The sequence below is a fragment of the Monodon monoceros genome, unplaced genomic scaffold (genome assembly GCF_005190385.1).
Source record: "Monodon monoceros isolate NGI ecotype Baffin Bay Population unplaced genomic scaffold, NGI_Narwhal_1 Super_Scaffold_3, whole genome shotgun sequence".
Classification (NCBI taxonomy): Eukaryota; Metazoa; Chordata; class Mammalia; order Artiodactyla; family Monodontidae; genus Monodon; species Monodon monoceros.
The window spans coordinates 24422604-24450586 of NW_021703780.1; the positions used below are offsets into that span (position 1 = coordinate 24422604).

Below are 27983 nucleotides of genomic sequence, written 5' to 3' on the forward strand. Positions count from 1 at the left end.
GGGACCCCCTTGGTGTTTCCGCTCTCTCAATGCCCATTCTGTGTGGGTTCCTGATTCTCTGCGGGTTCTTTCCTGCTGAGGACAATTCTCTTCCTGTCCCAGCCTGTGATTGGGGGGCTGAGCCCAGGGCTCTAGTGGTTTGGGCCCCAGCCTCATGGGTGGAATGCGCCAGCCAGCCCCCAGGCTAGACGAGGGGGCTAAGGGTCAGGGTAGGCATTTGTTGTGCCCCTTTTTGACCTTTGTAGGCCAGAGCTGGGTGAGGGGCTGGACAATGAGCCTCCTCTTCCTGAAAGAAGGAATCTTGGTGGAGACAATAAGGCCCTGTCTGCTCTGGCATGGGGGTCGGTGGCTGACTCAACTTTGCATACCCCCCACCAGGCCCTAACAAATGTCATCAAGAAATGGGGGCAATTTTCCCTTTACCGCCCTGGGCAGTCCCCACCGCACCCTTCTTTCTTTTCTCATCTGCTCTTGCCTTTTCTCCCATGACTTGACCCCACTTTGTTGTCTGCCAGCTCTGACTTTTCCTGCCCCTCAGTTGTTCCCTAGTCTGTGTTGGGTTGAAGGATGGAGGGCAAGGGCCAGGGGTGCTGCTGGTGTTTAAAGCTAGTAGTCTCTGCTGATTTGGGGGAGTTCCAAAAATAAGGGGCCTCATAGGGTTGAGAAGAGACTTCTGAGGGGCCCTTTGCTTGGCTGGGGGGGTGAAGGGAGTGGGATCTGGACCCCACTGAACTGACCAAGCTCCAGCTGTGGAGGAGGCTTGTGGGAGGGGGCAGGAATGGGAGGGCTCTGTCTGGCCCGCCCCTCCTCTCCTTTGCAGCCCGCGCAGCCCGCCCACCAGTCTGAGCTGCTGCTTCTGAGGCTGGTGGCCTGAAGTCTCCAGGAGAGGGGGAAAGACAGGTGGGGAGAGAACGTCAATGGGGAAAGACTGGGGGTCACTCAGAGTCTTAGAGTTGGGTGTGAGTTGGGTGTGTTGTCTGAGTGAGGGGAGTGGATCCAGGGTGTATGTGGTGGTGTGGGTGCGCGAGGGTAGCAGGAATGTGTTTAAGGTGGGGTCTCCAGGTGTGTGGGTGTGTACAAGGTGTAAAGGGGTGTAATGGTGCAGATCTGATATTCTGAAGGTAGGAGGATTAGGATGGAAGAGGGCACGTCAGAGACAGGAGGGTCACGAGGGGAGGTGGAGGGAGTGTGTCGGGCTGTGAGCTTGTATGGTGCTGCATGGACCATGATGTGCTAAAGGAAGGGGAGTGTTAGTTAAATGTACCTGCGGGTGTAGACAATCCTGGTGGCTAGTGCAAGCGTGCAAATGAATGTCCTGCCCCACTTAAAGGGCACCAGCAGACTGCTCTTGGAAGGGTTGGAACTGGAGAAGTTAACAGGAGAGAGGAAGGGCCTCCATTAACCTCTTCTTGCCTGCAGCTGTCAGAGTCTGAAGTCAAGGAGAAACATGGGGTCCAGGGCTGAGCTGTGCACTGTCTTAGGCGGACTCTCATTCCTCCTGCTACTGATGACAGGCGAGGGGGCCAAGGGTGGATCCCTCAAAGAGAGGTGATAACAGAGGGGGCAGGGCCAGGGGTGAGGTCTTCATGAAACCTGCTGGGGCTGGGGTTTCACAGGTGGCAAAACAAAGTTCAGAATGGGGGGGAGGCTGTCATTTTTAGGGAGGGTGGGGCCTCAGTGGAGCCTGAAGGGAAGTGGGGCTCCTGGCTCCCCAGGGCCTGGCCCACTCAATGCCTCTCACTTTCCCCCGCATGGGTGCAGTCAGGGGGTCTGCTCCAAGCAGACGCTGGTGGTCCCACTCCGTTACAACGAGTCCTACAGCCAACCCGTATATAAGCCCTACTTGACTCTGTGCTCTGGAAGGCGTGTCTGCAGCACCTACAGGTGAGGGGTGGGGAGCCTGGGCTCTGGGGTCTCTCAAGAGGAACGAACCCCCAGAACCGGGATCAGGACCCATATGCCAATGTCCAGAGCCCGGCGCTGTGTTCCAGGACCACGTACCATGTGGCTTGGCGGGAGGTAAGGAGGGAGGTGCAGCAGACCCACGCCGTGTGCTGCCAGGGCTGGAAAAAGCGGCATCCCGGGGCGCTCACCTGTGATGAAGGTGAGGCTGGGTCTTCCCAGGCCTCGGGGGAGGTGCGCCCGGCCGGGCTGGAGAGCCAGGCCTTCCGCTCGGTTCTGAACCCCGCTTCCTGCGCCCGCAGCCATCTGCGCCAAGCCCTGCCAGAACGGAGGCGTCTGCGTCCGGCCAGACCAGTGCGAGTGCGCCCCGGGCTGGGGTGGGAAGCACTGTCACGTGGGTGAGTTGCCTCGCCCTCCCTCGGGGTGGCGCCAGAACCTCCCTACCCGCTGTGGTGCCCCCTCCGCCCCGCCCCCCTCAGCCCCCTCCTCTTTCCGGTAACTAGACGTGGATGAATGCAGGGCTGGCGTCACTCTTTGCTCGCACGGATGCCTCAATACAGCAGGCAGCTTCACCTGTGGCTGCCCCCAGGGCCTGGTGCTGGGCCCGGACGGGCGCACTTGCGGAGAAGGGGCCCCAGAGCCCCCAACCAGTGCCAGCATGCTCAGCGTGGCCGGTGAGTGGGTGGGTGCGTGGGGCACGCGGAGGGCCGGGCCAGAGGCGGGGCCAGGGCAGCGTCACGCTCGGCTCGCTCCTTTGTCCCAGTTCGGGAGGCTGGACACGATGAGCGTACCCTGAGGCGGGAGATTCGGGAGCTTCGAGGGCGCCTGGAGCGGCTGGAGCAGGTGAGTGGAGATGCCTGGGGCCAAGTCTGGGTGGCAGACCCCACCCCCAACACCCTGAGGTGTCTCTTCCTTTGTAGTGGGCGAGTCAGGCTGGAGCCTGGGTCCGAGCGGTGCTGCCCATGCCCCCAGAAGAGCTGCAGCCCGAACAGGTGGCAGAGCTGTGGGGCCGAGGCGACAGGATTGAGTCTCTCAGTGACCAGGTTCTGCTGCTGGAGGAGAGGCTAGGTGCCTGTGAGTCCCCATGCCCCTCTCTGTGGGGACCAGCATCTCCCAACAGCTGCCCCCAGCTCTTCCAGACACCTTTTCCCAACTCAGTTTTCTCTTGTCCAAAATCTCTTCTCCTCCACTCACTCACCCCATACCTTCCCCAGATTCCCGCACTTTACCACCCCTTCTCCTGGTCTGTCTCCAACTTGGTGGTTCCACTTATTGGTGAGCGAGACTGTCAATCCTTCAGTGTCCAGGGCCCACTCCAGGCGTCCAAGAAGTCCACAGTCAATGTGTCTGCCTGTCTCCTTGTCATTAACCAGGCTCCTGCGAGGACAACAGCCTGGGCCCAGGCCTCAATCGGCGGAGCTAAGGAGCCCCCGCAGAGCCCCTGCCCCACTAATTTATACAGAAACTGGACCCACTAATCCTCTGGGATTGGCCGGCTGGGGAGCTGCAGATAAGGCTATCTGCCACTAAGGAGCAATGAACAATGGAAACTTTGGAAAGCTGAAGAAAGGAGGAAGGCGGGTTGTCTTGGCCTGCCCCTGAGTCCCCGGCTGGGGCAGAGGCCTGGAGGAGAACTGCTTGTTTAACTCCTTAACAAACGCAGCCAGAAAGTGCCCAGATCTCTCTCAATCTTTATTCTCGGTTTCTTGCTGTTATCCAGATAATTAATAAAAATCAACCACGCAAAACTGGGTCCCACCCTCTCCTTTTGCTCCCAGCCCACCTCTGTGGTTGTGAGCACAGGTCTGGGGTGGGAGGCAGGGAGTGGCTAATGCCGCAGGGAGGAAATGAAAACTGGCTCAGAGAGGGGAAGCCTCAGAAGAAAGAGAAATAAATGCAAAGCCCTCCCATCCCCTCCAGCCAGGGCTCAGTTCCTTTCCCCAGCTCCCCAGGGTGAAGTGCGCGCGGCACCTGATGTCCGCCTCTTCCCCTTGTGTCTGGTTAGAATGGCGCAGCAGGGCTGCAGGGGGCTTGGTGGGGCCAGGACCACTGAACAACTATAGCCAGGGCATGAGGGGAAGCAGAAATGTGGCGTCCAAGAGTGTGCTCAACCCTGGGCACTTGGACAAGGGCAGGGATGAGACCTCTGAGTGACAGAGTCCATCCCCCACTGACAGGAGGCTCCACGGGAAGGAGGGAGAAGGTGCTGAGGAATGTTTCCAGGATGAGCCTGGGAGAAGTATTCCAGGCATCAGCTTCCAGCCACAGCGTGAGGAGTCGTCCTCACAAATGGATGAGTCCACTGAATCCGTGGACATGGGAGTGAGAAATTGTTCCACAGAATGGATGAATCCACTGGCCAATGTGGGGTGGAGAGGTAGAGAAGACCACAAAGGAAGAGGGTCCACTGGGGACAGAATGGAGTGTTCCTACCCTTGTGTAGGCTGAACCACTGAAGATGAGGGGGAGGCGACTGTCCCACAGACAGGATGGCACGGAAGGTGGGGTTCAGAGTGGAGGCCGCACCTAGGCAAGAGTCTGTTGGGGGGCGGTGCTGGGAAGGGGGCAGGGAGCGGTTCTGTAACCACATTCACTTCAGAAGTTGAAGATTCCAAAGAAGAGAACAGGTGGGGAGAGGGGAAATGAGGAACAGGGCTTGGCCCAGCTTCGGGCCCACTGGGCTGGTAGGTGTGGAGACGGAGGTGGGGGGTGGGGGTAGATGGGAAGGGAGCTCAGAGCTGGGCCTCGCCCACCCCTCCAGGCTTCTTCAGATAGTCACCACCACCCCTGCCATCAGTGGAGATTTCCCGGAAAACGGTGAGCATGGAGTGTCGGACTGTGTCGGCCAGAGCTGGGACGTCATCTGGTGTCAGCCCTTCTGTGGGCACTGGGGGCAGCACCCGTACCTGACATCGCCCTGGGAGGGGGGTGAGCACCATCATGGCCTGTGTACCGGGACTCTGCCCACAGGTGGCGCCTGGCTTCCGAGCTCTCCTGATACTTAGTCCCCTGCTCAACCTTTCAGTTCTCTGCCGTGGACAACTCCCCCTCAGCTTACCAGCTGCCACCTGTTCTCTGAGGCCCTCCCTCGCAAAGCCTTCCCCAGCCCCAGTCCAGGCACCTCAGCACCCTGCCGGCCCCACTGTCTGGGTTTAGTGTTCGCCGCCGAATGCTGTAACTGTGCACACAGGCTTTATCTTTCCGGCTAGACAGTAATGGCCTCTCTTGGAGGGTCCAAGTGTTACCCATCTAGCAGGGTATAGGGGGTGCTTAATAAATAATTATTGGCTGATGTGGGGTCACATTAGATAATCCTGTGGACATCTCAGTGCTGACGCTGACTGAAGCTCCTGCCCCACGGGGATGTCCCTCTAGCCTCTCCCATGGCCCTTCTGGCCACCCCCGAACCCCAGATCTGCACAGAGCCCTCACCTGAAGTGAAGCGGCGCTCCTTCTTGCAGTAGAAGTCTTGATAGGAGGACATGACTATGGGAACAATGGGAACCTGAGGGAGAGGAAAAGCGATCAGCCCACGGCTCCCTTCTGAGGTCCCCAGGACCAGCCTCTGCCAAGAGAGGAAGGGATGGTGGGGGCTTGAGGGGCAGCAGTAGACGGGAAGGAGTAATCACCTGGGCCTGCACTGCGAGGTGGAAGGCGCCACGTTTGAAGGGCAGCATGGAGCCATTGTGGTTTCTCGTGCCCTCAGGAAAAACCCAGACCCGTACCTGGGAAAGAAAGAGAGTCAAGGAAGACACACATATGGAGGGATCAGAAAATGGCTGTGATGCTGTAATGGGACTTGTGAGGCCTGGTGGCCCTGCATATCAGTTTATTTACAACTATTCTACTCCATAACCCCCATTTCCCCAGGGTGACTCACATCCTGTGTGAGCAGGGTCTGGGCGACCTCAGACATGACACTGATGGCATCCCCAGTGCGCTTCCGGTCAATGAAGATGACTCCCGCCAGCCAGCAGGCCAGCCCGGCAGAGCCGGCCCACAGTAGCTCGCGCTTGGCAATGGGCACACAGCGGCCTGGCAGTACCTCCATCATCCCTAGGGCAGAGGTGGGGGTGGGGTGAGGATACCTCACCCAGGTCATCACCCAGGGACTAGAGCTAAAGGAAGAGGCAGACCTGGGGGTGAGGGGTGGGGGAAGCCCCAGAAAGTAAGAAAAGGTGACTAAAGGTGTATTATCTTGCTTATGAGGGCAGCTCTACCCCAGGCAGAGGCCTGCAGGGGGAGCAAGGGGGCAACGCCCCAGACGAGGGAGGGTTGAGGACCTCTAGGGGGAGGGGATCCCAGGGAGGGCTGCAGGAGGATGGGCGTGGCTAGGGGAGGCTGCTCACCAAGCAGGTCGAGGGAGCTCTGGTGGTTGGAGACAACAACGTAGGGCTGTGAAGGAGGGAAGTGGTGAGCCCCTCGTACCTCCACTCGGATCCCGTACAGGTATTTGATGTGGAGCAGCATCAGACGCAAGATCCTGTGGAGGTTCCACAAGGCAAGGGGTTCCCGCGGGACCTGCTGACGTCAACCTGCAGGCCCCAGCCCCCCTCCCCGGCCCCTGTCTTCCTGGGCATCTTTGCAGTCTTCTCCGCTTCCTTGTCCCTGGGCTCGCTCAGTGTCTCCTACACACTCAGTGCCCTCCCCAGCCCCTGCTTGCTTCTGACCCTAAGGTTCCCTCATCACCCAAAACCCCTTGCCCCTCACTTCATGTTCTCGACGTTGCGTCCTCGCACGGCACACACAGGGATGGCGAGCACAGCCAGGAAGAGGATCCAGCCATTGTAGAAGGCCATCTTGAAGAAGTACTTGGCACTGGGGCTGCAGAACCACAGAGTGGGCAGCAGCAGGGAGAGCAGCAGCAGTAGAGGCCACACCCCTGGCCACAGCTCCATTCTGGTCACCTGCAGGGGACGGGGCGAAGGACAGAACCAGTGGGCCTGGTTCCTGGATTGGGGACGGGGTGGGCAAGGTGCAGAAGGCAGGGTCTGGGGGGTCTCTGGGGGCCAGGGCTCCCGTTAAAACCTGTCCAGAAAGCCTCTCTAGGATGGGGGTGGTGGGGATGGGAGCTCAGGACTGCTCTCCCACCCCTCTCCCTGAAGGATCCAGATACATTCAGACATGAGACACAAGATATGGACATCCACAACTCACAGACACAAGACAACAACAGGACATTAATAAGAGCTAACGCTTGTAGCTGGTAAGGATCTTATAACGGTCTATCCCTCTGCTGTCCAATATGGTAGCCACCAGCCACATATGGCAACTGAGCACGTGAAATGTGGCCTAGTCTGCATTGAGGGGTGCTTAGAGATATAAAATACACAGCAGATTTCAAAGACTTTGAAGGAAAAACAGAATGTAAACTATCCCATTAATAATCTTTTATATTGATCACATTGTGAAATTATAACCTTTTGGACATACTGGGTTCAATACACTAAAATTAATTTCACCCTGCTACTTTTACCTTTTTTATGTAGCTACCAGAAAATTAAAAATTACATATGTGGCTTGCATTATAGTTCTGTTGGACAGGGCTGGTCTATATACTATGTTAAGTCCTTAAATATGAAACACCCGATTTACGTTTTAAAGGAGACAGACCCAGAAAGGTTAAAAAACTTACCTGAGGTGATGTGACTCCTAAGAGGCACTTCCTAGCTTAAAGCTAAGCAGCTTGTGCTCCTAACCACTTGGTTACGCTGCTGCCTGTATATATACACACAAATGCACACATAGCACGCAGCAGATACAGTGGAAATGACAAAACACAGACATTCTCCAGGGGCTGACTGGCAAGAATAAAGGCTCTTGTCACTAACGTAAACTCAGACACACACAGCCATACAAAGACTGACCTGTTCACACACATACGCAAACTCACAATCACACCCATGACCAATAAAGGATGGTAAATTCATACCCAGTAAAACCCCTCTCCACCCAGGCAGGCTCCCTGTTCCCAGATAAACCCATGGACGTACCTATATCTATTAATCCTGCTTCCACAAACAGGCAAACAAATCCCACCACCCACTTCCCTCCCTCCCAGCAACACTGCAGGCAATGTGGTCAGACATGCAGTGTGTAAGGCTTCACCAAGCAAAAAAAGGAGGGCAGAGAGTAAAAGGGTCATTACACCGCCTGCCCTGGGGGAGGAAAGACTTCAGGAGGAAGAGGCTCTTCCTCCTTCCTCCACTCTGCCTCACGGTTTGGGGCAGGGTCACAATTCACACAAATGGTGTTCAGGCAAATATCTGTCACTTGTATCAAGGCCAAAGGCACGCGCTTCCAGTTACAGAAGGGCTGTGCTCCAAGGTAAGTCCATTGCCAAGGGTGAAGGTAACAGGTGATAGAGGAAATGGGACTCTGCCAGCTCTAGGACAATAGGCTTTCTGAGTTGCTTCATCCTACTGCCCCCGCAAGTTGGAACAAGCGCTTCTCCCCTGGACTATTTGCAACAGGCTCCTAACTCTTCCCCTTCAATCCATCTTCCACATGGCAACCACAGATGTTTCTGTGGCACAAATTTGAGTATCTCTCTTGCCCAAAGGCCCTTCTTGACAAGTTGATTTCTGCTTACACCTCTGGCCACATCCCTACAAAAGCCTTTTCGCTCTAGTCAAACTGACTTCCTTCAGTTCCTCAGACACACCGTTATCTTTCACCCTTCTGTGCCATGAACACGCTGTTCCCTTTGACTGGAATGTTCTTCTGCCTCTTCACTTGCCTTATACAGTTCAGTGTCACTTTTTGGAGGTCTTCCTGAACCCCCTCCAGGCCTGTGTTTTCATTACACTTTTACCTTGATCACTGATTCTCCAAGTGCAGAAAAATAAATCCTTGGACCTCACCCCAGATTACTGAATCAGAAATTTAGGCCGTTGGGCCCATGCATCTGTACACTATTTTAAACAAGCCATCCAGGTGAGTCTGATGTGCACATAAGTTTGAGAACCACTCATCTTGACACTAGACAGGGTGTAACCACTTGAGGTTATCTTTGTTTCCCTCCCTAACGTGTAAGCAGCTTGAGGACAGAGATTTTCTTATTCCCAATGCCCAGGACAGAAGGAAGCAGAGAAGATGCTCAATAAACATTTGCTGAACAGATTATAAAGCTGTGTACATACCCACGTAGCCATAATTAACGAGACAACAGTTCTGAACACCAATCAGATAGCTACCCTCTTGAGGACTATTAACTATGAAAAGAAAAGCCACCAAGAAAGCAATGAACACACCAGGCCTAACAGTAACCTACTCTGGATAAAAATACACAATACAGGGTCACAGTGAAGGCAGAGTGACAGCAATCTAGACAAGATGGCACATACAATCTTGCACACAAGAGAAACATACAGAAAGGGGATTAACATGCCACAGGGGAAAGATGCTGCTGTCATCAAATACATGCCAACAGTGCAGAGAGCGGGGGACAGATAATGTACATGGCAGAGCTGACGCTGTGCTATGCATTGAGCTCCATGGACACGGACTGTTCACAGGCACCGGATGTAACGTGTATGAAGAGACACAGGCCAGCGGGATCAGCAAGGTAAGGCGTATGGGGATGGTTCTTTAGGGACATGGAGGCCCAGTTACCTTTTCCTCTAATATGTGACATTAAGTGACTCTCTCCAGAGCAGGGATGTCCGAGGATTTATAAGCACAATGGAGTGCCAAGTGAGTTAATGAGCATACAGCTCACAAAATATATTGGCAATAAAATTATGAAATAAATAGTATATGTAACCAGAAGCACACGAGCTGTGGACGTGTCACATCAGTACATTATGTGAAGGCGCACACATGTGTGCGGTGTGAATTGGGACTGGGAAAACACATGCAATAAACAGGCCAATCCGATCACAATATGAGTGTGCGCTAGTAGCTAAGCCACGAGATCCCACACACGAAGACGACTGCATATGGTGGGACTATGCACATAACCTGTGAGCCCAAACAAAATAAGGTATGATCTCTACATGCTAAAGTAAACATAAGATGTGCGAGAAACATGAAACCACATAACAGATGCAACAGGTGAGAACACACACACGTGAACACGTCAAGACTGGACATGCGACACGGACGTAAGATATGAGAACAGGCAATTCTGATGGAAGATAACACATCATTTCTCCACAACCCATGGAGAGCACAGGACAAACTAGCCACACACAAGCCATAAAACACATCAAAGGCACACCCACTCAATGTAGAAAACATGGTCCCCCACAAGGCATCTGTATGTCAGTAAGGGTCGAACACAGCATGGAAGGCCACTGAGAAACAAGAGGTCCTGTGCCTTGAGAGAAACAGGTGTCTCAGGGCATCCCTAGGAAGCAAATTCTGCTGGGGAAAGGAGGGCACTAAACTGCCTTCTGCCTGCCACTACCCCGCAAGGGTCACGTGGGGCCAAAGGGCAAGAAAAGGAACTGGGGAAGGTGTTGGGGCTTTCCTCTCCAAGATTCCCTGTCCACACCCCCATCTCAAGTTCACAAGGTCTCCACCTCTCCTCCCTCGTGTCTCTTCCATCCTTCCTCCCTCTCAGGCCCCCTCTCCTTTCCCCAGCAACCCTCTCCCAAGTCGGCCTGTATCCTTTTCCCACCAAGCCTCTCCCCAGCCCACCCTCCCAGACCCAATCTTTCCCCATCCCCTCCTCCACATCCCTTTTAGCCTCCTCCTCCCTCCTCCTCCCATCCCTTTCCTGCCCCCACCTCAGTGGGGTGGGGGGCCTGGGGGGCTGGCCCCCTCCCCAGCCAGGCTGCGGCAGCGGTGGTGGCGGGTGGCTGTGTCTCTGCCTCAGTCGGGGTGTCGGTGCCAAGGGGGCGACAGGATTTGGGGGTGTCCTAGCCCCGGCCGATGGAGGGGAGGTGAGAGTGGGAGGCAGGGCCCATAGCGGTAGGAATGGTGGGGGGTTGTCCCCCCAGCTCCCTCCCTCCCTCCCTCCCTTCCTGCTGTCTCTCTGAGGGCTGGGGCTGCTGCTGCCGCTATCCCCCGCCACCCCTCCCCACGCCCGCTGGTTTCCGGGGCTGGCCAGGAAGTAGGGGGCGGTGATGGGCGCCCTGTTTTGCCAATCGCCTCCCGGGGACCCAGGCATCTCCTCCCCACATCTTTCAGTCTCCTCTTGCTAGCTCCACCCTACGAGAGCTCAGCTGGGCTCCGTCTCGGTCTCTCTGGCCTTTTCTGGCTCCAGCTGCACCTTCTTTTCTCCAACTTCCTTTCAGCACACATGGCTTGCGTGTCCCTTGGTGCTGTATTCCTTCCTTGGCCCGTTCCTTCTCATTCTCCATCAGCTCTCCTCTTATTGTCAACTTGTTTCTTTTTTTCTCCTTAACTCCCACATCTGCTGCTTATTCCCTCCAACTCCAACCCTTTTCCATCTCCCTCTTCCTGTCCCCCCATTCAAGTCCAAATATTTATCAAGCACCTACTATATGCCAAGCTCTGAGTTCTTCACCTCTCTTCTTTTTCTCTCCAGGACTCCATCTCACTCCACCTCACGCTCCAGCCCTCTTGTCTGGTTTCTGCCCTTTGTCCCTGCCACTATCTCCCAGCAGTCCAGCTCCCTCCTCCACTGACCTCCTCCCACCCCCACCCCTTCCTGGTCTTTGGAGAGAAGGGACACTCTCAGGCCCTCTCCCTGCCCGTTTCCTTCTGTGATGTACTTTAACCTCAGTACCTTTTCTAGTTCCTTCCTTCTTATCGGTCTCCTTACTCACCCAAGCTGAGACTACCCCTCTCCTCAACGTAGAAAAAATGTACTCTTCTTCCAGTGGAAACTGGGCATTAGGGTTGCTTTCTTGAAAAAATAAGTGAGGAAGAATGCTGATTCCTCTGGTATAAGCATGCCTCCTTAATTTTGTAGTATGTACCTAGCTCTCTCTCCAGCCCCTGCTGCCCTCTGCCCCATACTCCCACCATCCCCTTATCAGGATCATTCCATCACTCCTCCCTTCGGTCTCCACTTCTGCCTCTCAATAGGGTTTTTCCCTAAACCTCTACACGCTTCCCGAACACTAACCTCCCCTGCCGTAGGCAGCTCCTAACTTCTCACCGTTCCTCACTGAGTCACGTGGGACCTTTTATCAGGATGTTGTTGAAGAACCCTCAGCTTGTGTCTGGCCTCCACCCCCACTAGATACCTTTGCCCTGAAAGAGTTTACACGCCCTGAGGAACAAGATGTAAAGAACACTGGTAATGGGAGGACTGTTACCTAGTTCTGCTCCTTGAGCCACAGTGAGGGCCACTGACTGTAGAAAAGGCCCAAACTCGTACGAAAGGCCCAAACTCTGAAGCAGCTTGCCCAAGTCCCAAGGGTCCAGCCCAGGAGGAAGACCCCAGTTCTGCGGGGCACAGTACAAGAAGGAAGGGGCGGGCCTAACCCCTTTCCGCCGCGGGTCGCCTAAAAGGGGGTGGATCTTGCCGCTTCACCCACTCACAAAGGGGTGGAGCTAGACCTTTTCGGCTCTTTAAGGTTTAAAACGGTGTCTAGGGCAACTCTGTTCTACTCTGTGTCACATTAAAAAGGGGATGGGCCTTTACTTTATTTCTGCTCTGTAAATCACCTAAAGAGGGGCGGGCTGAGTCGTCCAGTCGAGGGAGATGGGTTAACACCAGCGCCGCAGATCGATGCTCGCACCATCCAAACGTCGGGCTAACCCCAGTTCTGCTCCCTTCTTCACTAAGAGGGAGGGGCGGACCCAAGTTCTGCTCTTTACGTCACCGAAGGAAGCCGGAGCCATTTTGAACCCTGCGACCCTAGCATTTGTCCTCTTTTCCGAGCTCTTCGCCGTCTTTTCCGACCTCGGCCAATCAGGGGCGAAAAAAACGGCCCAATCAGTCGAGAGAGACCGCAGTCGGAGGACCCGGATGAGGCCAAGACAAGGCTTTTGAACCCCAAATCCCGCCAATTGTAGAGCAGTCACCATGGCGACAATATAGCGGTGAAGGGGTGGGACCAGAGAAAGCTCAACTCTCATGGGATTGGCCCACCCCTTCCCTCCTCCTACTGCGCACGCGCGCTTTACCTGGCCTCCATTTTCCGTCGAGTTCTAGCCAATTAGTTGCTTTGGAGCTATACGCTCCAAAGTCCAAAGGAATCCGGACGTTCTCTGAAAGAGGAACTAAAAGAAAGACAGGGGCTTGTAGTGGGCGAGGTCTAAGTAGTCTTGAGCCAATTGCTTCTGGCCTTTGGTTATGACTGGCAACTACTCAGACGAATAAAGCCCTCCCTGGCCGGGGCGACAGGACGTATGGAATATTTACCAATCCCATGGCATTGCAAACTGACCGTGACTGTTTTAGCCAATAGTCATTGTGCAAGGGCGGGACCGTGTAAACCTCTTTCCTCCCCCGCCCTTTGGACCAGTCCTTTCTTTCGATTCTGTATGATTGGCAGGCACTGAGACCAATAGTGATTAGAAAACCTTGAAGCCTGCCAAAAGATCGTGGGCAGGAGGCGGTTTCTCGTTTGTTGCGGCGTCTGTATGTGTGTTTCGGGGGATTAAGGGACACGCGGGGGGCAAAACAGTACCGGCCATGGCAGCAGCGGAGGAGGAGGACGGGGGCCCCGAAGGGCCAAACCGCGAGCGGGGCGGGGCGGGCGCGACCTTCGAATGTAATATATGTCTGGAGACTGCTCGGGAAGCTGTGGTCAGTGTGTGTGGCCACCTGTACTGGTGAGAATCTGAGAGGGGTGCGAAAAGGAGTGGGGCTCAGATTTATACTGGGGAGGCTGGGGGCGGGGGGGACCATACAGTCATACAAATAATCGGAGGGCACATTCTCATAGGTGAGGCTTGAGGGGGGTTCTTACGTGTTTTGGGGTATGTGTGGGCGAGAGGGTCACGTCTGTACGGAGGAGAACTGTGGAAAGTCATAGCAACTAGGAGCCAACCTAGTTGTGTTAAGAGGTGCGTTAAGAGGAAGTGGGGCTCTGCACATCTGTGCAGGCGAGACGCGAGCCACCTTACCCCAGGGAAGGGAGGGGTCTTAGCTGTACAGGTGGGATCGGATTAGACTCAAAGGTTAGGGGAGGCACGCATCAGTTGAGTAGGGGGACATCTGGGGAAGGTGGGATCACATGCAGGTGAGATATGGCAAGGGGTGGTATGGGAAACTTGGGGACAAGGGCACTGTGGAGGGGCATCCCCCAAAGGTTAAGGAGTTGTGGAAACAGGGACTTTGTTGGGCATAGGAGAGAGGAAAAGGAGTAGCGGGAGAAGGTGCTGGTAAAGGGGGTTTGGTCTGGGAGTGATGGGGGCAAGGGTAGGGCTGGGGCTGAAAGAGGAGACCTGGAAATGGGTGGTTGAACAGGACTGGAAATTAAGTCGAAAGGCAGAGAAGGAAGGGGTGAGGATTTGTGTGTGTGTGTGTGTTTGCTGGGGGAGAGAAGAGAGGAGAGGGTTGAGCATGTTGAGGATGGATGTAGCTTTAGGTGTTGGAAGATCAGAGAAGCAGCAAGGCCAAGTTGGCTAGTATGGTAGGGGTTGTGGAAAATATGAAAAGAAACAGCAGGTAACACCTGGTAAGAGGGGGAAAGATGGGACCCTGAGGTTGGGTCTGTGTCTCTCTTTTGTGTAACTGGTTTGACCTTTCTCGTTCCCCTTCCAGTTGGCCCTGTCTCCATCAGGTGCGTACGCAGAGGAGATGAAGAGGGAGATGGGGAGGTCTGAGGAGCTGGAAGACCCTTCTGTGTACTGGAAACCACTACATTTTTTTCCCCCAGTGGCTGGAGGCACGGCCAGAGCGGCAAGAGTGCCCAGTGTGTAAAGCTGGGATCAGCAGAGAAAAGGTTGTCCCCCTTTACGGGCGAGGGAGCCAGAAGCCCCGGGATCCCAGGTGAGAGAGGGGAGGTGATGCTGAGGGAAGGTGGAAGGTTCTGCTTGGGGAGTGGGGTGTGGAAGAGGAGGGACTACTTCCTGCTGATAGGCCCTCTCCTCTTCCTCAGATTGAAAACCCCACCCCGCCCCCAGGGCCAGCGACCCGCTCCAGAGAGCAGAGGGGTGAGTCTTGTCTGATTGTATTTCTTCCTTGCCAGAGACTTGCCCCGTTCCCCACTGACTTTCTTTGTCTCCCTAGGGATTCCAGCCATTTGGCGATACTGGGGGCTTTCACTTCTCATTTGGTGTTGGAGCTTTTCCCTTTGGCTTTTTCACCACCGTCTTCAATACCCACGAGCCATTCCGTCGGGGTACAGGTAAGAGCCTTCCCTCAGCTACTACCAGCGAGCCGTCTGAATCTCCTCAGCCCCGCTTCCAGCCTACGAGTGGATATTTCTTCCACAGCTTTCCTCTCTTCCACAGGTGTGGATCTAGGACAGGGTCACCCGGCCTCCAGCTGGCAGGACTCCCTCTTCCTGTTTCTCGCCGTCTTCTTCTTTTTCTGGCTGCTCAGTATTTGAGCTGTGTCTCCTTCCTGCCCACCTCCAGCCAGAGGAAAATCAGTATTGGGGGTCCCTGCTGACCCTTCCTTACTCCCGGACCCTCCCCTGTAAGCCCTCCATTTTTGTTGGCTAAGGGCAACCCTGGCCACTTTCCAGGAGGGTGTGGGGAGGAGTGACACCTGTGCATGGAATGGGAGAACCTTTGCTCTGAACTGCTCGCTCAGTAGCATCGTAACTCCCAGCTCTGGGAGAGGAGGATGGACTGAAGACAAGGTCTGTCTCCCCTCTCTCCTGATCCTTTGCTTTCCCCCCCATTTCTTGATTTGATGTTGAAAGGTGGGCAAGGCTCCCTCTGACTCTCCCCCATATTCCCCTTGTTGATTTAATTTAATTTTTCTCTCCCCGGTGTCTAATGTGGGTCCTGACTCGTAAGTGCTTCCTTCCCCTCACTACCTCCTTTATTACAAATTCAATAAACAAGTTGAGATGTATTCATGGGAACTCTGCCCACCTTCGTCCATCCCTCCTTCCTTCCAAGACAGGAGCATTTCTCTCCAACTTCAGTAGATGTCGGTGTGGTGTGGTGAAGCATGGGGGTGAGACCCTCTCCTTCAGGGCTCTCAAGGGTGCAGGGGGTGAGGGCATCACACATACACAAGAGCAAATGTGTCAGGTGTTTACTCATCACTTTTTGTGAGAGGCTCTGGTTGTGGAAGAAAGTTTGGGGAGGTGGGGTAGAGATTATACAGGGGAGAACTGGTCTGGGGCCAGAAAAGAGGGTGGGAAAAAAAAAGGGAGCTGATGGATGGGGTCTGGCTGTGGGCTTCTCAAGGCCCTCCTGCGCTGCTTTCTGCTGCCTCAGGCCCCTCGGGCTGATTCAGCTCCGTGCGCCGCTCCTCTTCCTCCTCCTGGTTTTCTGGGACCTTCCTGGGGAGGAGGATTGGGGAGAATTCTGCACATGGTTCCCAGCACTCCGTCATTTCTCCCCCCGCACCCCTCCTTGCTGCCTGGAAGCCCTTAGTCGGAGGTGTCTGGCTTCCTCCACTCACCTCTCCTCTCCTCTGCGTTGCCGCCTTTGCCACATGATGACCCCAATGAGCAGGGCGGCTGTCCCCAGGCCTCCCAGGATCCCCAGGGCCAGGGCTAGAGTTCCCAGCTCCGGCCCTTCCACAGAGCCTGTAGGGAGACGAGGAGAACTGAGGGCACAGCCCTCACAGTTCCTTTCTTGTTGCCCATCCCCTCAGTCATGCTGAGGTCTGTCTGCTTCTCTCTGACTTTATCCAACCCCTCACCTGCAGTTGGCCCCTCCTCGCCTGTTTCTGGAAAACAAAGTCAGAAGGGAAGGCTTCAGTTTGGGAGAAGGCTAGTGGGAGCCCCGGCGGAGCCTTTCCCTTTCTTCAGTTTAGAGGGGAGAGGGGACAGGCTGGGCTCTTCTCTTGGGTTGTGTGGGGCAGAGAAGGCCTGGGTGTGGCTGCACTGAGGGAAGCGTGGGGTGGCTCTCGGGGACAGTGTTAGCATAGGGTAGGGAATTGGAACCTGCACTGTCTCTCAGCCGCCCCCAGGGTCCCTGGGATTTGGAGAGAGGTCTCCTCACCGATGATGCTGACGCTGACAGCATGGCTCTCCTGGGGCCCATGGCTGGGATGGGTGGCCACACAACTGTAGGTTCCCTGGTCCTCAGGCCCTACCTCAGGGAGGAGCAGCACGGAGCTGGTGGGAAGGGGCAGGGGCATGCCCTGGTGGGGAAAAGGGGACAGGAGACTTTTTTTTTTTGCGGTACGCGGGCCTCTCACCGCTGCGGCCTCTCCCGTTGCGGAGCACAGGCTCCGTCCGGACGCGCAGGCTCAGCGGCCATGGCTCACGGGCCCAGCCGCTCCGCGGCATGTGGGATCTTCCCGGACCGGGGCACAAACCCGTGTGCCCTGCATCGGCAGGCGGACTCTCAACAACCACTGCGCCACCAAGGAAGCCCCAACAGGAGACTCTTAAAACCCCTGCCAACACATCCCATACTGCTGTCTTTGCCTCCACATCATCAGATACCCTTGTACCTCCTCGCCTGCCTCGCTCTCCATGAACCCCCTGCCCTCCTAGTTGCCAATGACGTATCTCGCTACCTGCCAGCCCCCTCTCCAGGTCACTCACATCCTTGATCCAGTGGATTTGAGGAGGGGGCTGGGCAGGGGCTTCACAGGTCAAGGTCACGGTACCACCAGGAGCTACTGCTCCACCTTCTGGCTCCACCACCAACAGGACTTCCTCCTGTGGCACAGGCTCTGGGGGTGGGCAGGGGCATGAGGTTGAGAGTTGCACCTGTCTGTGGTCCCAGTGGCCATGGGCTTAACCCTCTCCTTCCTGAGGGCCACACCTTCCCACAGGTGCTCACCCAAGTTGGGGCCCTCCCCAGTTCTGTGCTCACCCCAGACCCTGAGCTGGATGGGGGCCGTGTGCAGGGCTCGGCGCCGGGGAAGGCCAGGGCTGAAGCTACAGGAGAAGGTGGGGTGGGGAGCTCCTCCCCGGGCTGGGGTCACCATCAGCTCCGAACGGAGTGTGAAAAGCCCTGTCTCAGGGTGTCTCTTGGTCTCTTCCTTCACAGACACTCCTATGGTGGGGGGAGGACAAGGCAAGACATTCCAGGGTGGGTATGGGAGAGCGATCGGAAAGAAGGCAGCTAGGAGGGAAGACGCTGGGACTCACCTTTGCCATCAGGTATCAGGGTTTTCCCATCCAAGTGCCAGCTAAGAGTCCCTGCAGGGTAGCCCCCCTTGGACACACATGTTCCCACCTGGGGAAAAAGTGACCTCATCGTCTTTGAAAATAAGAGAATGCATACACATACACACAGCTACACTCCCCTCCCATTCTCAGGACCCCTTTCCACATCTCGCCTTTTCTTCTACCTTACTGGGGACACCAGCCATGAGTTCAGAGGCAGGATCAACAATTTCTGGCTTCCCAGGAATCTCTGAAGGAGGGAAAATTCCAATCAGAGGCTGCAGCTTTGAAGATACACCCCAGCTGTGGGAATGGGGGCAGCTGAAGTCAAGTTCTCACATGCCAGGGCCCAGGAGTCAAGGGCTGGGGTAGAAGGCTTTTCCTTAGATGAGAGGTGGGCTGTGAACAAGGCCCTGGAACCCTTACGATAGACTCGGACTCGGTAGTTGGACTTGGTCTCCTTTCCATTCCGGCTCATTGCCTGGCACCGGAAAGTCCCCTCATCCTGGATCCCAACAGCCGGCAGGAGGAGGGAGCCGTTGGGGAGGACACGAGCCACGCTATCCCAGGGGCCTCCCTGGGGAGATAGGACCTTCCAAGCTTCTGTCCGGCCTGTGTTCTGGGGACAGAGGAGAGGGGCCTCAACAGTGCAAGCCGTTTGGGAAAGGGCTCATGAGGTAGGGAGGTAGGGAGGTGGGGAGGAGGAGATGCGAATCGTCATTGGTCTCTCCGGAAGTGGGGAGACAGGAGCCCCACTTACCAGTTTCCATTCCAGCTGCTGGGGTGGTTTCTTGGGGGCCCCCTTACAGTTCAGCACCAGTGGCTTCCCGATCCTGGCTGTGATGTTTTGATCCCCTACTACTGCCCCTGGGAGACAGCACCACAATGGAGGGGCAGGAAGGGAGATGGGAGCTAATAAAACTATAACAGGGCGGATGAGGGAGATTGAAAAGCAGTACCCAGGTTCCTGGAAAGTTGTGGGGAGTTTCGGGGACAGGGGCAGAGTGCTTTCTGTGAGGAGGATTGGTGTGGGGGTGGGGGGGCAGGGCTCACCCCACAGACTGAGGACCAGCACCCAGGCTCCAGCTGCTGCCCCTGCTGCCATCCTGCTTCCTTCCCAGGCTCCTGGCTCTGTCTGCCCCTTGCTGCTGTGGCCACCACCCTAGGTGGGGCTTGTACCCTCTCCCCTGCCCCCATCTCCCCCGTCTTGTCCTGTCACAGGGAATGCTAGGAATTCATGCCTCTCTCAGACAAGAGTCCTTCAGGTACTGGGAGAAACAGCTGTCACCCCACCCCTGGGCACTGCCAGCCTCTGGGTACAGCCACATCCATGGGGGTGGGGAGTGCATCTCCTAGGGTCTCTTCATCCCCTCAGGACCCCCAGCCTATTGCACCAGACCACCCAGGGCTACTGGACGACTAGGCGAGGTTGCTAAGCAACAGGGTTCAGGTCTGGCTGTTTCCCATGGAGAGGAGGCAGGGGTGAAACCTGGGGCCTGGGTGGTGAGGGCAAGGCCGGGGAACTCGGGGGAAAATCCCGTTTGGGGCTTTATGAGAGAAAAAAAGTTCTCATGTTTTGGAAAAGAATTCTCAACTAAACCCAGGGAAAAAAGAAACTTCTTTATTTAAAACTGCGTTTTTTTTTTTTTTTTTCTGTGAAACTACAAGTTTACAAGTGAGGAGAGAACTGCCCCAGGCCCATGCCTCCCGCCCCCACCCATCACACTCCCAACCTGGCCCCCAGGCCTGCCTAGATCTTTGACGGGAGGGGTTCCCTACTGACAGTCTTGTGAAATCCTGAGGATATTTGAGGGGTTCAGATAGTAGGGTTCAGGGCCGAGGGTGGGACAGTGGTGATTTTACCTTCCCTCATACCTGGCTTTTTGCAGCCTCCCTCCTCTCTCTCCCCACCCTCTCGATTTTGGACTGAGAAAAAAAAAAAAAAAAAGATACCTCGTTTCTGGGGAAACTGAGGGAGATACATACACAAACACCCCAACCCATATTTAACATATTTGGCAATAACCCCCCTCCCCATTCTTCCCCCTCCTATCTGCAAATAGTGGTTTAAAAGAAAGATTTTAGATGTGTCACTCACAGGGGAAGGTGACATTTGCTCAAAATTACTGAGTCTAGCCCTGCCCACGGGTGGTGGGGAACAGGCTGGCAGAGCGAGCCCTGACTGCTTCCACAACAAATGCAGCAGAAAGCTGCCTGCACGAGCAAAGAACACCTCGGTGACCCTGGAAGCAAAGGGGAACACCTAAGTGATTTCAGGGGGGCAGGCTTGGTGCCCTGCTAAATGTACTTCTGATGAACAGGAGTGGAGGCAGGCAGGCCTCTTCACCAGTTCTATTTGTTCCCCTTTTTCTTATCATGACCCCTTTGGCTATCACCCCTAATGTGGGAAAGCAAGAAATGAAAAAAAAAAATCAACATATTTATAAAAACATCTACTTCCCCAAACTAAATTAAAAATTAAGAACCACCACCACCACCAAAAATCCCCGAAATAAAAATTAAAAAAAATACAGATGGATCCCAGGGTTAATTTTTCTTTCCTTTAAAAAAAAGTTCAACCCCAAAGCCCAGTCAACAATTCCCTAAAGTAGCAGAAACTCCCTCCGAGGTAGATATCTGAGTCAGACACTCCAGTCCACCGAACGATTCTATTGGTTTAAGATGAGCTGCGTATGAGGTAATAAAGCCGTCTGGGGGGGCAGGGGGGTGGGGAGGCACAGGGGGCGTGGCCCATGTTCTCTGTCCAGAAGTCATGTCCCCATTTTTGGCATCTCTGGCTGGGCAGGGCTGGCATCTCCACAGATCCCAAAGCAGATAAGTGGGGTGAGGGAAGGAGAGTGGGGGAGCCCAGAGAGAGAGAGAGAGAGAGAGAGAATAGTTGTACGTGCGTGTATGAGAGAGGAGAGGAAAACTCTGAAAAATAGGATTCTGGGTGCGTGTGTTTCTATGTGAGAGAAAAAGGGGGAGAAAAAGAGGAATGAAAAAGGGAAAAAAGGGGGAGACAGACCCCACTCTCCCCTTAAGGGGCCCCATCTTCCCTGCCATGTAGTCAGCACCCCCAGCACTGAGAGAGTCTGGCCAGGGAGGGGATGACCCCCGTTTGCCCTTCTCTATCTTGTGCTTCTCCTTTGTCTGGGTTTTGTCCTCTGGATGCCTGCGTCCTCTTCAAGAGGTGCCTTGTGAGCCCCTACCCCTGTGGCCCTGAGGGGCGAGATCAGTTGGAAGTGTCAGAATGAACGCTCCCTGGTCCCTCTGTCGGGGATGTCACTGAGGATGGGGTCACAGCCTCCTGCCAGCCACCGTTTGCCTGGAAAAAGAGGCAGACAGTTGGGGTAAGGCTTTAGGAAACCCAGCACAGGGGACAGCGCTGCCAGGGAAAAGGCCCTCCCATCCTGGTGAGAGGTGGAGAGAGGGGCTTCAGGTACTCACCCTCATTTCCCGAGGGCTATACATCTGGCCTCCCCCGAGGTTATCCCCGTAGCCCCCTGGCCCCATCGAGTGTCGGAGTGATTCCACCTGCAGGCAACAAAGGAGGATAGGACACAGTGAGAAGCCTCAAAGGAAAAGAAGTCTCATATCCTAAAGTAGGGAAACTGAGTTTGGGAAAGCCCTACTCAAGGCGAGATGGACCACCTGACCTGGGAGGCAGAGTAGGAATCTCCGTTGAGCCCGGGCATCCCCAGAAACATGTCACCGGATCCTGAGAGATTGAAAGAGCCGCCAGAGCCTTGGGGGAGCAGAGGGGGAATTAGGGAAGAGTGTAACAGAGCCTGTGATGGCAGACGGGAGGCTCATCACAGCTCTCAGTTTTCAAAAAGCCCCCTGAACTAGCTCTCTGGGGGTTGGGCCACCATACGCAAATTCTCTACCAAACAACACTGCAACACTCAGAAGGAGCAGGCTGTTCCTGAGCCTCCCCTGGCCACTTGCTGGAAGAAAGGCAGAAGTAGCTTCACTAGAGTGGCCTCTGCCCCCTGATATCCCCACCCCATCTCAGCTTGGTCCCTCTCACCCCAGAAGGCCCCCTCTCTGCTATGATCCCGCCTAGATAGGAAGTTGGAACAAAAGCAGGAAGCGCGCAGAAACAGCCAGCCAGGGTGGCAGCGGGATCCACCTGCGGAGGAAGGGGGCGTTGGGGAGCTGGTGCGGCTGTGGCCTCCCTGGGTGACTGACACAGCGGTCTTGACGGCATAGATGTTTGCCTCCTCTTGGAACTTTCCAATATTTTTCTTATAGCGAATCCGCTTGTTCCCAAACCAGTTGGAGACCTGTGGGGTGTGGGGCAGAAAGGAGGGTCAGGTGGAAACCTGTCCCTCTGTAAACACCTTAGTCAACAGGATTGGAGAGCGCTGTGCCCCCAAAGCCCCTCTCCACGCCTCCCCAGTACCTGAGAGACGGTGATCCCGCACTTCTTGGCGAGCTCCTCCTTTGCCTCCTCACTAGGGTATGGGTTACTCAGGTGGGAGTAGAAATACTCATTCAGGACCTCAGTGGCCTGTTTGCTGAAGTTACGGCGTTTCCGTCTACAGGGGAGAGAGGGAGTGGTGAGGAGGATGCTGGTGTCCCGGCAGGGCCACCACGTTGATCAACTCCAGAGAGCACCACTGTCATGGGGTATACGGTGCTGTGTTGCACAACCTGGTGGCCCAGAGGCCTGGAGGACGTGAAGGGGCTGGGGGCTGGGGGCTGGCCTGGGGCCCCGGGCCGCACCTGGCGTCCAGGAAGCGGGACCGCAGGATCATGACGGCCTCGCAGGTGCTCTGCTTCAGCTGCATCTGGATGGCGCTGAACTTCCGGTGGATGATGCTCACCATGCGCTCCATCTCCTTGGGTGCCACTGGCCGCGTGCGGCTCTGCTCCCTCAGCAGGTTCATGACGTGAGTTGTGAACTCGTTACACGCCTGCAGTGGGGGCCCGTGGCCTGGTGAGGAGGAGCCCCTTGGCCTTGGGATTCCCCCTAAGGGCCTCTCCCTCCACCCACTCCAGCTTCCTCTCCTCACCTGCTCATACTTCTCCAGCTCCGAGTGGTAAATGTGGCGGATCTGGGCAAGTTTGCTGCGATAGTCCGAGTGTTCGATGGAGTTGTCAGGGGACACGCCGCCTCCGGAGGCTGCGGCGGCCGCAGCTGCTGCGGCTGAGCCACCCCCTTTCTCAGGCCCGGCCACACCCTCTGCCAGAAGCATGTTGTCCAAGCGCATCAGCTGTGGGTCCACAGGCTCCTCCTCTTGGGAGCTTCGAATGCTGAGGCCTAGCGTGCAGGCGAGTGGACTTAGGGACCCAGGGACCCCACACCCAGCTCTCAGCCCTCCTGGTGCCTCCTGGAGACCCAAGCCTCCAGGCCTGGGTTCCCTCCCAGGCGCCCCCCTTAGCAATCTTCCTGACCCACACTTTCCTCAGGGCCCCAAGTTGTCAAACTCGTAGCCCCAGTTCTATAGTGAACAGGGTTCTGTCCCCAGAGTTGAGGAATCAGAAGGGGTGACCCACATACCAGTTTTCTCCTTGATTTCACACAGGACGCTAAAGAGAGCAGGCTTCATTCGGTGGCAGTTTAGGGCGTGTTTCCTTGGGAGGAATGGGAGAGAAAAGTTGAGAGGCTACAGAAATGGGGGAGTGGGAAAGAGAACCACAAAACGACACACCCATGAGGCTAAGAGAGGGGAGCCTGGGAATAAGGGAGGTGGTGGGTAAATCTGTGGTGGGAGAAAGCAGGATTGGAGGCCGAATGGAGTTGGGAGGTTCTTGGGAAGAGCTCAGCTCCCAGAGTGTGGAGACATGGGGAAGCTGCTTGGCTTTGGCTGGACAGAGGGAAGGTGCAGCAGGCTAAAGGCACCATGGCCGGGTGGAGGTTGTGGGAGATGGTCTAGAAGCGTACAGAGGGGATTTGGGGAATGGCTGCAGAAATGAGAGATTGGGTAAATTTCAGCGGAGACAGGAGGCTGGGGAGAAGAGTCAGAGTTTGAGGTGCCAGAGGGGGCTAGGGGTGCTGAGCTAAAGTGGGTAGTTCAGTATAGAGGTGTGTGAAGGGTCCTGGGACCGAGCAGGCTGGGAGGCTCTGATGCTCCTAGTGTCAGCTGAGCAGGGGCAAAGGGTGAGTGAGGGCCCTTGGAGGCTGGGCCATGCATGGAGAGAAAGGGTCACAGCCCTGGGAAGGGGTGTGGAGGCCCCTAGGATGAGGGTGGGCTGGAGAGTTAGGGGAGAAGACAGCATAGCTGTTTCTTAGTCTGGGAGCCAGAAGAGGGCTCTGGAGATGGAAAGATGTTCCAGGGGAGTGTGTGTGTGTGTGTGTGTGTGTGTGTGTGTGTGTGTGTGTGTGTAGGCGGGGGTCAGTGACAGGCCGGGGTGGGGTGGGAGGGAGACCATCTAGCGTTCCCCTTTTTGAAGGTTTCAGGGACTGGGGGTGAAGGAAGGTTTGAGGGGGATCATTTATCTTGGGGCTCCCAGGAGTAAGGGGAGGAGAGAAGAGCTGTAGTATCCTGGGGAGGGTCCTGGCGTTGGGGGGCTCCCAGAAGATTCAGAGCTTGTGAATGGGGCTTCTGCTGGGTCTGTGTGGGGACCGGGTTGGGGGCACTCACTTGGCCTGGGCCTCGTCCAGGCTCTGGTCGGTGATGGTCATTATCTGCTGCAGAATGTCCCCGATGTCTTGCTTCCCTCGGCCTCCCGGGACCCCCCCGCTACTCCCACCGGGGTCTCCACCACCGGGAGGTTCGCCAGGGCCCCCAGGCTCCCCACCCACCAATCCAAGGCCCCCCCGGCCCCCGCCTGGAGGGGGCGGCCCCAGCAGCCGCTCGTCCATAGTTGGGGGGGGGCCCTGAGGCCCCCTCCCTGCTCCGCCCCTCCCCCCCGCGCCTGGTTACTTCCCCCCCAAACTCGCTGGGGCCGCTGCTCCCTCCGCCCCAACCCCCGCCCGTCTCCCCCGCTCCCGGTTCTCCCGGGGGTTCACCCCGGCCCTGAAAGGAGACCTGGGGTACCGTCTGGGCCCCCCACGGGAGACCCCGGCCCCCGGCGGCGGAGAAAATGGAGCCGGAGAGGGGGAGAGAGAGAGAGAGAGAGAGAGAGAGAGAGAGAGAGAGAGAGAGAGAGAGAGAGAGGGAGAGAGGGAGAGAGGGAGAGAGAGAGGGAGGGAGAGAGAGAGAGAGAGAGAGAGGAGGCCCAAGCGGGGGTGTGTGTGAGAGAGAGGGAGGAGGGAGGAGAGAAAAGGGGGGGAGCGAGGGAGGAAGGCTGGGGGAGGGGAGCCGGGGAGGAAGAGGAGGGGAGAAAAGAGGAGGAACAGGGAGGAGCTGGGGGCGGAGAGAGACACACAGAAACGTAGGAACGGAGACGAGTGGAGGAGGGGAGAGGGGACGAGGGGAGGAGACTAGCCCATGGGGAAAATAAGGGAAGGTCCCAGGGGCTGAACTTCTGTGGCCTTGAAGCGGGGGCGTGTTGAAGGCTGGGGGGCCTTGCACCTGGGTTCTGAATCCGGGATCTAACCGATGAGGACTCTGGCCGCTGGAATGCCTGGGTTCACAGACAGCTTAGTTCATATTTCTTATCCTAATGACTCCCCTCCCTGTTCTACTTAATTAAAACCAGGAGGGGGGGGCTGGGGGGATAATTAGGGAGGTCTCCAGCCGCTGCTTAATGAGCCAGTAATTAACCAGCCAGGGAGGGAAGCTGGCCTCTGGCCAGACTGGGGAGAGTGGTGGCCTCCGGCCTCACCCTCCTACCCTCCACCCCGCCACCCGAAACACCAGTCTTCAGTCCAGAGGGGAATTACATTTATTCGTATAACCAAACATCAGACAGCTCAGAACAGCAGTGGGAAGGGAGGGTGGGCAGGGCTAAATGTCCATTCACAGCCTGTAGGCCCCTCAGTCCAGGGGCTGGGTGTGCCGGTGATGGAGGTGGGAGAACAGTCTTTATGTCTTTGCTGTGCCCTCTCTTCCTTTCTTCTTACTGAGAAGGAGGGTGGAACTGTCTCTCAGGTGAAAACCTTGGGAGATTTGCCTTTCCTCTGGGAAATGAGCCCCTCAGATCCTGCCTGGTGGCTTGACTACGGGGGGTGTCCCCACAGTTCAGGACAAAGACTCCCAGCCACTCCCTGAGATCAGAGGAGAGGGTGAGGTGTCCCACTGTGGCTGGGATCCTCTCATGGCCTCAAGCTCCTACATACTTGGTCATGGAGGGAGTTCAATGTCCATCCTACCTTGACTATTCCCAGGGTTTGAGGATTTCACCCGCTCCGGTTCCCAGGAAAGGTGGATGAGGGCGATGAATACTGAGATTTCTGCTGGGTCTTCCAGTCTCTGGTGCCCCTGCCTGGCAGGGTTGAGGGCATGCAGTGGGCTGCCCAGCTTTTGAGCCACAGGAGTGCAGAGGGGGCTGGTGGGGCTCAAGTCTCAGCAGGTGTGTGGGGGGGGCTGGGACCTTTGCTCCTCCATTCGACCCCCACCCTGAACTCTCAGCAGCAACTCCAGGAGCTCCTGTCCCCCTGGGGGTAAGGGAGGCTCTGACCGCTGGGCTTCCATCCGCTGGCTCTGGAGGAACGGAGGGAGGGGAGGTTGTTGGTGAGGTTCTAAGAGGAGCAGGGCTTGAAAGGAGCCAGGGCTGGTGTGAGGGGCTGGTGTGAGGACACCCGTGATGGGGGTAGGGGGAGTAGGACCTGGCAGGGCAGGGGGGCAGATGCCTGAGGAGAAGGAGGGGTAGGACCCCCAAAGAGTACAAGGGCCAAGAGACCAAGAAGCCTGGGTCTTGCCTCCTGGTGGGGAGGGGATGGGTGTCTCACCTGGTGACTGAGGATGGTGCTGTAGAGCTGTTCTCTGTCCTCAAGAGGCCGGGGCGGGGCTTGGCCTAGGCTTGGCCGGTTCTTGGGGGGATGGAAGGTGGCCCTCTGCTCTTCTAGGCGGCGGGACTGGGCCTCAGCCACCAGGTCCAGAAGGAGCTCAGTCTGCAGGGAGAGCAGGGAGGCCGAGCGGGGCCCCAGGGCTGGGGAGAGGAGGGGGAGGGCTCAGACACCCAGAGAATTTGGCAGACAGCAGTGGTGGGTGTGTGTGTATGGGGGGTCAGAGCTAAGGGGGTGTGATGGGGAATCCGGAGGAGGTGGGGAGAGAGCCCATGATGGATTGGGCCTTGGTCATGGGATCAGGAAGGATGTGGGCACCAGGGTCAGGGAGCTCCTTGGGTGGGTGGGGGTACCTGTCTGGCGGGACCCTGGAGGAGGAGGGGACGGAGGAGCAGATCGCCAAGGCCGATCGCTGGTGTTCACAGTGGGCCAGCCATGCTCATCCTGATGGGGGCCCTGATGCTGAGAGACATCCGTTCCAGTCAAGTGGGGGTGGGGTGGGCAGAGGGCTAGGCCAGCAGCCCGTTTCCTCTCTCTGCGTCTCTGTTCCTGCCTCTGTGCCCAAGCCTGTCCAAGTCCCTTGAGTCCACCATTACTCAGTCTCTGCCTCAGGTCCTCTCACCTCCCTCTCTCCCAATGCCAGCCTCCCCAACCCGGTGCCAGCTCACCTGCTCGCCATCCTCTTCTTCCTGGGGTCTCTCAGCCTCCATCCCCTGGAGGGGAGAAACCGATGGGGGAGGGGTAGCTGGGATTTGGGAGGAGGGCCGGAACCCTGAGTTCCTGAGGGGAGTAGGGGCTGAAAGGGGTGGGGGTGAGCCGGGGGCTGGATGCCTGGGTACTGAGCAGGAAGCTGGGTTCCTGGTCAGCACCCCCCCGGGCCCCGCCCATCCCTGTCAACTTCCTCCAGTTCTCTTTTCCCACCCAACGGCTTGCTTGACCTCTCTCGCCCCGGGGGAGCACAGAGACTGGAAAAACTCCTCCAGCTGCAGTAGGGATGGGGGTTCAGAGGGGGAAGGACTTTTGGCTTTCTCATCTCCAGAGCCTCAGGAACCCCCTAACCTCCTGCTCTGTTCCCTCCACCCCCCCCCCCCCCCCTCCGTTCTGTCCACACAGGAACTAGC

General features: G+C 56.5%; 6 protein-coding genes across 17 annotated transcripts; 2 read left to right on the forward strand and 4 right to left on the reverse strand.

Annotated features, from left to right (window-relative positions):
• The first annotated feature begins 179 nt into the window (after positions 1-179).
• EGFL8 (EGF like domain multiple 8) lies at positions 180-3650 on the forward strand. Of its 5 annotated transcripts, none has more exons than XM_029242342.1 (9): positions 180-900; positions 1420-1548; positions 1762-1884; positions 1992-2104; positions 2205-2300; positions 2406-2576; positions 2666-2745; positions 2823-2976; positions 3276-3650. In XM_029242342.1, exons 2-9 carry the CDS (start codon positions 1448-1450, stop codon positions 3323-3325), a joined length of 888 nt encoding a protein of 295 aa, XP_029098175.1. In that variant the 5' UTR covers positions 180-900; positions 1420-1447; the 3' UTR covers positions 3326-3650. The 5 variants fall into 5 exon arrangements, with proteins under 5 accessions (XP_029098175.1, XP_029098174.1, XP_029098171.1 ...); XM_029242341.1 differs by having other exon boundaries at positions 3117-3328; XM_029242338.1 differs by lacking the exon at positions 180-900 and having other exon boundaries at positions 921-1884; positions 3117-3328.
• AGPAT1 (1-acylglycerol-3-phosphate O-acyltransferase 1) lies at positions 3574-13093 on the reverse strand. 4 transcript variants are annotated; one of them, XM_029242345.1, is made up of 7 exons: positions 12949-13093; positions 6613-6809; positions 6252-6385; positions 5783-5958; positions 5532-5627; positions 5335-5407; positions 3574-4819 (listed from the first exon to the last, which is right to left on the reverse strand). In XM_029242345.1, exons 2-7 carry the CDS (start codon positions 6798-6800, stop codon positions 4635-4637), a joined length of 852 nt encoding a protein of 283 aa, XP_029098178.1. In that variant the 5' UTR covers positions 6801-6809; positions 12949-13093; the 3' UTR covers positions 3574-4634. The 4 variants fall into 4 exon arrangements, with proteins under 4 accessions (XP_029098178.1, XP_029098179.1, XP_029098180.1 ...); XM_029242346.1 differs by lacking the exon at positions 12949-13093 and adding an exon at positions 12135-12262; XM_029242347.1 differs by lacking the exon at positions 12949-13093 and adding an exon at positions 11352-12052.
• Positions 13094-13235: 142 nt separating this feature from the next.
• RNF5 (ring finger protein 5) lies at positions 13236-15800 on the forward strand. The gene is made up of 6 exons (XM_029242552.1): positions 13236-13599; positions 14534-14552; positions 14649-14761; positions 14871-14925; positions 15002-15119; positions 15226-15800. Exons 1-6 carry the CDS (start codon positions 13460-13462, stop codon positions 15321-15323), a joined length of 543 nt encoding a protein of 180 aa, XP_029098385.1. The 5' UTR covers positions 13236-13459; the 3' UTR covers positions 15324-15800.
• A 133-nt stretch (positions 15801-15933) lies between these two features.
• Positions 15934-19479, reverse strand: AGER (advanced glycosylation end-product specific receptor). Of its 3 annotated transcripts, none has more exons than XM_029242547.1 (10): positions 18781-19140; positions 18447-18639; positions 18177-18270; positions 18003-18106; positions 17725-17907; positions 17451-17581; positions 16900-17041; positions 16598-16624; positions 16355-16481; positions 15934-16232 (listed from the first exon to the last, which is right to left on the reverse strand). In XM_029242547.1, exons 1-10 carry the CDS (start codon positions 19123-19125, stop codon positions 16133-16135), a joined length of 1446 nt encoding a protein of 481 aa, XP_029098380.1. In that variant the 5' UTR covers positions 19126-19140; the 3' UTR covers positions 15934-16132. The 3 variants fall into 3 exon arrangements, with proteins under 3 accessions (XP_029098380.1, XP_029098377.1, XP_029098378.1); XM_029242545.1 differs by having other exon boundaries at positions 15966-16232; positions 18003-18090; positions 18206-18270; positions 18781-19479; XM_029242544.1 differs by lacking the exon at positions 16598-16624 and having other exon boundaries at positions 18003-18090; positions 18206-18270.
• A 177-nt stretch (positions 19480-19656) lies between these two features.
• On the reverse strand, positions 19657-26459 carry PBX2 (PBX homeobox 2). 2 transcript variants are annotated; one of them, XM_029242549.1, is made up of 9 exons: positions 26227-26459; positions 23530-23603; positions 23042-23289; positions 22752-22942; positions 22429-22564; positions 22156-22309; positions 21680-21768; positions 21471-21557; positions 19657-21348 (listed from the first exon to the last, which is right to left on the reverse strand). In XM_029242549.1, exons 2-9 carry the CDS (start codon positions 23576-23578, stop codon positions 21256-21258), a joined length of 1047 nt encoding a protein of 348 aa, XP_029098382.1. In that variant the 5' UTR covers positions 23579-23603; positions 26227-26459; the 3' UTR covers positions 19657-21255. The 2 variants fall into 2 exon arrangements, with proteins under 2 accessions (XP_029098382.1, XP_029098381.1); XM_029242548.1 differs by lacking the exon at positions 26227-26459 and adding an exon at positions 24614-25141.
• GPSM3 (G protein signaling modulator 3) lies at positions 25297-27929 on the reverse strand. Of its 2 annotated transcripts, none has more exons than XM_029242551.1 (4): positions 27531-27929; positions 27216-27324; positions 26806-27005; positions 25297-26557 (listed from the first exon to the last, which is right to left on the reverse strand). In XM_029242551.1, exons 1-4 carry the CDS (start codon positions 27570-27572, stop codon positions 26420-26422), a joined length of 489 nt encoding a protein of 162 aa, XP_029098384.1. In that variant the 5' UTR covers positions 27573-27929; the 3' UTR covers positions 25297-26419. The 2 variants fall into 2 exon arrangements, with proteins under 2 accessions (XP_029098384.1, XP_029098383.1); XM_029242550.1 differs by having other exon boundaries at positions 26311-26557; positions 27216-27429.
• Positions 27930-27983: the final 54 nt, after the last annotated feature.